Here is a 6,165-nt window from a genome sequence, read left to right as displayed (position 1 = left end):
CACATGGCTGCCCACTGCTCCGGGTGTGTGTTCACGGTGTGTGTGTGTTTTCACTACTCACTGCTGTGTGTGTGTGCTTGGATGGGTTAAATGCAGAGCACAAATTCCAAGTATGGGACACCATACTTGGCCACATGTCACGTCCTTTCCTTTCCTTTCCTTTCCTTAAAAGCACCTTAGTAGTGTCTTTAGTATCTTTTGAAAGTGTACTGTCCCAGTGACAGCTTTTGAACCTGAAAGTGTACCCTTAAAAGAGACAATTTTGTACCTTATTTGCCCCCGAAGGTGCATATTAGTACCTTAAGGGTACATATAACTACTCTAAAGTACAATATTATGTACACTTTAGGTACTAAAATGCACCCTTTAGGGGTAAAGAAAGTGCAAAGGTGTACCTTTTGTACCTTTTTTCTGAGAGTGCACCTTTTAGGGGTATGTAGGGTACAAAGATGTCCCTTTAAGGGTACTTGCCTAGTGAAAGTTGCTGTACTCCTAAAGGTACAGTTATATTCTGACAGTGTATGAGGTACCTTTATAGATAAAATGCTACCTGTTAAGTCATTGACTGACTAGATAGTGAGGCAGTAGTGCTCCATGGCTATGCCGGTCTACCTAAAAGACCAACACTACAGTAGTATAAACCAGCAGCTGGGAAGTTTATGCTGGTCTAAGCTGGCCTTTTCAACAGGCTAATAACTCTTAATCTATACTTTATAAATTCAATATTTTGTTTGTAACAGTGGATGAGAACATTGATGTGACCAGTAATGAACCTGAAAGGAGTTCTCCGGAGTATGGCAGTGCTCTCTACCCCTCACGTGGACCAGAGAGTGTATATGAGACCTCAGCCCGCCTACTCTTCATGTCTGTTAAATGGGCCAAGAACCTGCCGGTGTTTTCCCATCTACCATTCAGAGACCAGGTGAGAGTCTATTATTTCTCACTCTACTACCACCAGATGAGCATTTTCTGACTGGATAAAAAATGAAAGTAAATTTTGTTACCATTAGCACAATAGTTGTTGATTATTAATCCAGAAACAGAGAGATTTACAGCCAAAGAAACCATAGTTATGTTGTTTTGCCCACAAACTGTACTATTTTCAGACATGCTGTATAATCGGTAGGTGCAGTTATCTGTCAGTGCCGCTCAAAATAGCAAATATTGTTGATTAATCTGCCTAACTTCAGCTGACTGATCCATACGTTTACTCTATGTGATTTTAATTTTGCTTATTTTTGTAATTGATACTACGTCCGTCTATATATATATATATATATATATATATATAATATTCTATTCAGTAGTTCAGTAGTACAAACATATATATTTAATAGTTAATATTAGTATTATGTATATATGTGTAATATGTAATATACTATTTGATGCTTTTTTATGTGTGTGTATATTTATTAGTATTAAATTAAATATATTCATATAGTATTTTTTTTACTTTTAGTAATAGCAATAGTACTAATATTTAATGCTTATATATACATATTACTTATAATTCGTTGATAAATCATAATTATGCTATTTTCATAACAGATAAATCTCAAGGATTGTTGTCCTGGATTTGCAACTTGATCGTAACGTTCCTGGTTTTCCTATTTACCTTCATAACTTTTCCCATATCTGGATGGTTTGTCCTAAAGGTCAGAACATTTTTAGGAGAGTTTTAGTCTTTTTTTAAGTGCTTATTAAATATACAGTATCATTTTCAGGTTGTACCAAACTATGAGAGGATTGTTGTTTTTCGTCTGGGCCGGATCCGTCCTCCTAAAGGTCCAGGAGTGGTTCTGGTTCTGCCCTTGATTGATCAGTGGCAGAAAGTTGACCTGCGGACCAGAGCCTTTAACGTCCCACCATGCAAGGTACAGTGAAATAACAGTGCTAGTCAGATTATGTTTAAAAACTCATCTTTCTGTATACCAAGTATTTTGAGATTCACACAATTTTCCCTGCCAAAAGGTACCCACCAAAGACGGTGGTCTGGTGTCGGTTGGAGCGGATATCCAGTTCCGGATCTGGAGTCCGGTGATATCTGTGGTGGCGGTGCAGGATCTGAATGCCTCCACCCGTCTCACTGCACAGAACGCCATGATGCAGACCCTGAGCAAAAAGACCCTGAGAGAGATACAGACCGAGAGGATCAAACTAGGAGAACATCTCGGGGTGAGAGACAAATAAGAAATGTTATACTTTTAAAGAAATAGTTCACCCAAAAATTAACATTTGCTGTTAATTTACTCACTCTCAGGCCATCAAGATGTAGGTGACTGTTTTCAGCAGAACAGTAAAGAAGATTTTTAGCTGAAACCGTGGTTATTGGTGATTCATAAAATGCAAGTCAGCGGCTGCCTGTCTTTGAGAATAAAAAAGCATATCAAGGAATACAAATGAATACCCGTGGCTCCTGACAATATATTGAGGTCTTATGAAGCGAAACAATCGGTCTGTGCAAGAAACTGAACATTATTTACTGCATTATTACCTGTAATCCAGAGCCTCAGGCAGACGGGGAAATTTGATTCTTTTACGCTCACTGATTCTTTCGGACAGTGCTTCAGGTCAAAACATAGCTAATCATTTGCGTATCTGACTCTGAGTATCCCATATGTTGTCAGTTTGTGATGTTAAAGCTTGCATATTATCCTCTCATGCAGTTACAGATGCAGCGTTTTGACTGAACCATTTCTACTTCTGATGCATGAAATGAGAACACATTTTTTATCATTTTCTGGATCATGAATGAGTCTGTGTTTGTGATATATTTGCTTACTGCGTTTATATGACCACGTGTGTTGTGGGCTTATTAAGCATAATCGGCTTAAGAACATGTAAACGCACTCATTGAGGACCATAAAAACATTCAGTTTGCCCCTTCATTCAAGTGTTCAGTTCACAACTGTGCATATCAGCGGCTCATCGGTCCGAGTCTGTTTCCTCAGTTCAGTGACTGTCGGAGGAACTGGAGCACTGAATGAGTTCATTCATCATAGGATCACATACGCCGGTATTTCGGCTCATTTCGAGTCGGAGTGACTGTCAGGCGTCTGAAAGTGAGTTTTAATTGAGTAACTTGCAGATCTGTGCTGCTCGAGCTGCAAACTGATTCAGACGCTTCAGTCCGAATAGTTCACCAAAAAGAACCAGTTCAAAAGAATGATTCGTTCATGAACCGGACATCACTCCAGACCATTTGTCTAAGGCTCTGGATTACAGGCAATAACGTTGTAAATAATGTTCCGTTTTCTTGCACAGACCGATCGTTGTGCTTCAGAAGACCTCAATATATCGTCAGGAGCCACAGGTATGAATTTTGTGTTTGTGTAGCTTTTTTGACTCTCAAAGTGCTGGTAGCCATTGACTTGCATTTTATGAATGATCTGTATTCCATCATTTTTACTGAGATTGAGTTTTTGAAGTGCTTGTGTGCTGCAGGTGGACATGAATGAGATGACGAAGCCGTGGGGGCTGGAGGTGGACCGTGTGGAGCTGATCCTGGAGGGGGTGCTCCGGGAACCGGACGGGGGTCATGCGGGTCCCGTCATTATGCCCCCCTCTGTTCCTGGGCTGGAAGGACTCACCGGACCCATACAGCAGCTTGCAATGCACTTCCTGAGCCAGACGGCTGCGTCTCAATTCAGTCAAGGTGATGGTAGACACCTCCACACTTTCATGAGCAGACAGGATTATAGACAGTTCCTAAAAGATATGAAACAATTCTTGTCTTGATTTTATGATGAAAAGTTGCTAGGTGATTGCTAAGGTGTTCTGAGTTAGTTGCTAGGGTTTTCTGGGTGATTGCATGGCTGTTTTTTTCAAGCCAGCATAATAAACAGAATCTCATATTGTGGTTTCTCCAGATTCAGTGAGTTTTGCAGATGAGCTGCGTCCAGCTCCAGCTGTGAGTGTCAGTCGTGTTGATAGACTGATGGATACGGTTCAGTCAGTGCTGTCAGAGCAGCTGGTTCATCAGGTGCTTTCAGATCACCACTGACTCTGGACAGATCAACAGCTATGTGGACCTGACACAAGGTAAGACTGAGAGAAACAAAAAACACTGTTTACCAATGCCATTTCACTATATGCAACAGCTCTGTTGCAGGGTTATTATACTGTAAATATACTAAAGCTACAACCATAAAAAAAAATTGCGTTACTTGAAATAAAATAAACCATAACTGAAATAAAATGCAGGATACAAAACATTTTTCAGAGCAACATTTCTAATTTTCATTTAGTTTAATTTGCTGTACTAAAATAACTAAAACTGAATTAAAAACTAAGCTAAATAGATATATAAAAAATAAAAATGACAAAAACACAAAACAAAATTACTAAAACCTTTAGCTAAAATTCAAATAAAAATGGAAAATATAAAATTAAAAATAAATTTACAATTTTAACAAGAAACTATAATAGTATCTGAATTATACTAAATAACACTGGTGTAACTACACTGAAATTGCTGAATCGCTGCCCACTCTTTCAGTGGTGCTGGTTCCGAAAGTATTTTTTCCTTTCATTTTTCCTATAGGGATTTAAAGGGGACATAACACACACACAGTTTCTGCCAATCTCATGACAACCAAGCAGCCAGCGGCCGACAGTGAGTTTACCACGTTTGATCATCTTAGCCTTCTCAAATGCCTAGAATAACATTTTCTCACTGCGGCTCTCTGATTGGTGGAACTTTCTGTGCAGCATCATGGGTAATGTAGTTTTTAACCAGGGATTCTGCTGTTAAACACTATTATTTAAAACATAAGTTGAAATACTGTGAACTGATGGCTTCAACAAAAGGATATATCATCAATTAACAACCTCTGAGCTCACAGTAGATGGGGTTTTTATAGGTTTATTAGTTATTGGTGAAACATTGGAGAAAATGAATGGCATTTTTACTTCCGGAACCAACTGTTGCATGCCATTCTGAACCTATGTAGGAACAATATCACATCGGAGCCGTGGTTTAGTGATTGTGCTCAGTGGGGTGATTTGGGTTTGAGTCAGGCTTTGAACATCTGTGAAACCCTTTCTATGAGGCAGATGTGTTACTAAATGAAAAAGAGGGTAAGATTAATGAATGCAGGTCATGGTGCATAGAAAAGATAAGAAATGCACTTTTACGCAGTGCTTTAATCTACAGTATAAAAAAAGTTCAAACACGCCATAAATATAATATAATCCATAATCCCATTGATTACATGGCAAGAAAATGAATGACCACATATTAAGATTTGGGTTGATTTGGCCGTTTGGGGACAGTTTTGTGCGTTGGATTGAAATCCCCTGAATGCTGTCTCAGCGCTGTGCTGTGTCTGTGTCGAGGTGCTGGAGCGTGTGGAGGGGGCGTCCCGCCGCGGGAGCCAGATGTTTCTCTGTGCATGAGCGAGCAGGATCTGTTGGCCATGTTTGAGGGCGGCCTGCGACCGTTTGCGGCCTACAGCAGTGGCAGACTGAGAGTTCAGGGAGATCTGAACACCGCTATGAAGCTAGAGACACCCATCAAGCTCCTCAAGACCACATGATGTCATTTATAATGCTTTAGTTTGCTGTGGTTTCATTTCAATTTAATCAAAAAGCCTTTTGTTAAATATTTAAGGTTAACACATTGAACGTTTAACATAGGACTTATTATATTATTAATTCATTTTATTGTGAATGCATAGAATTACATTTGCTGGTGTGTCGTCGTTTATTTATAATAGTGTGGAGTGTCATACGACCCAAGTATTTAAAATCATGCATGTACACAATAGATTGTTTATTCAAAATCTAATAATTACTGACTTGTCTTGACATTACAGAAATATATTTTCTAATAAATGTATATAAAGTGAGTCTTGGATTATTTATTGCACACACACTTAGCAACATCCTTGAGGTTTGTGTTTGTAGGCTGATTTGTTGCCTTGCTCAAGGCTGACTGTCTCTCGACCTTTGACCCCCTCATATTTGCTGCCCTTGGACTCACTGCATGACTGTTTATACAGAAACGACACAAGGTTATTCCACTATAAGCATCTCAGTGTAGGCCTATATGTTTTTGTTCACGTGAATGAGTAACTAGTAACCTTACTGCATATACCTTACTGCACATATCTGCATATATAGCTGAACTCAAAGATCTAAGACTTTTTCTATGTACACAAAAGG

At 39.1% G+C, this 6,165-nt stretch overlaps 2 protein-coding genes across 2 annotated transcripts in view; both read left to right on the top strand.

The window, feature by feature from the left end:
* LOC107745487 (photoreceptor-specific nuclear receptor-like) overlaps positions 1 to 981 on the top strand; it is a 3,537-nt gene extending 2,556 nt beyond the window's left edge. Inside the window, exon 5 of the mRNA XM_016559378.1 lies at positions 741 to 981. Within this exon, the coding sequence (XP_016414864.1) occupies positions 741 to 973 (233 nt within the window). The 3' untranslated portion in view covers positions 974 to 981. The remainder of the gene's footprint in view (positions 1 to 740) is intronic.
* A 3-nt stretch (positions 982 to 984) lies between these two features.
* Positions 985 to 5,537, top strand: LOC107745466 (stomatin-like protein 1). The gene is given in 9 exon segments (XM_016559361.1): positions 985 to 990; positions 1,107 to 1,122; positions 1,549 to 1,655; positions 1,725 to 1,874; positions 1,972 to 2,175; positions 3,445 to 3,655; positions 3,870 to 3,984; positions 3,986 to 4,041; positions 5,338 to 5,537. Coding segments are annotated over 9 exon segments (1,065 nt in total).
* The last annotated feature ends 628 nt before the right edge of the window (positions 5,538 to 6,165 follow it).

The sequence above is a fragment of the Sinocyclocheilus rhinocerous genome, unplaced genomic scaffold (genome assembly GCF_001515625.1).
Source record: "Sinocyclocheilus rhinocerous isolate Xijiao unplaced genomic scaffold, SAMN03320098_v1.1 scaffold4964, whole genome shotgun sequence".
Classification (NCBI taxonomy): domain Eukaryota; kingdom Metazoa; phylum Chordata; class Actinopteri; order Cypriniformes; family Cyprinidae; genus Sinocyclocheilus; species Sinocyclocheilus rhinocerous.
This window is presented reverse-complemented; position numbering and strand designations above follow the sequence as displayed.